General features: G+C 52.4%; 1 protein-coding gene across 1 annotated transcript in view; it reads left to right on the plus strand.

Annotated features, from left to right (window-relative positions):
* The window catches only part of LOC119594879 (putative inorganic phosphate cotransporter), a 10569-nt gene that overhangs the window by 6530 nt on the left and 3772 nt on the right, over positions 1–267 (plus strand). Inside the window, exon 6 of the mRNA XM_037943955.1 lies at positions 44–193. Coding sequence (XP_037799883.1) covers positions 44–193 — 150 coding nt within the window. The remainder of the gene's footprint in view (positions 1–43; positions 194–267) is intronic.

Here is a 267-nt window from a genome sequence, read left to right on the forward strand (position 1 = left end):
AAAAAAAATCCTTAAAATCATAATAATTCCCATGTCACCGCAGACGATACCAATCCCCTGGCGCGCTCTGCTGACGTCACTTCCGGTCTGGTCCATCCTCCTCGCCCATTTCGGAAACAACTGGGGATCTTTCAGCCTCCTCGCCGAGCTGCCTTCGTATCTCCACAACATCCACCATTTCGACATGAAAAGCGTGAGTTCCAGGGTGGATTCAGCGCGTGGTGGTATCCAGGGTGGGATTTGCAAGGAAGGGATAAGGGTGAGGGG

This window comes from Penaeus monodon, chromosome 34 (genome assembly GCF_015228065.2).
Source record: "Penaeus monodon isolate SGIC_2016 chromosome 34, NSTDA_Pmon_1, whole genome shotgun sequence".
Classification (NCBI taxonomy): domain Eukaryota; kingdom Metazoa; phylum Arthropoda; class Malacostraca; order Decapoda; family Penaeidae; genus Penaeus; species Penaeus monodon.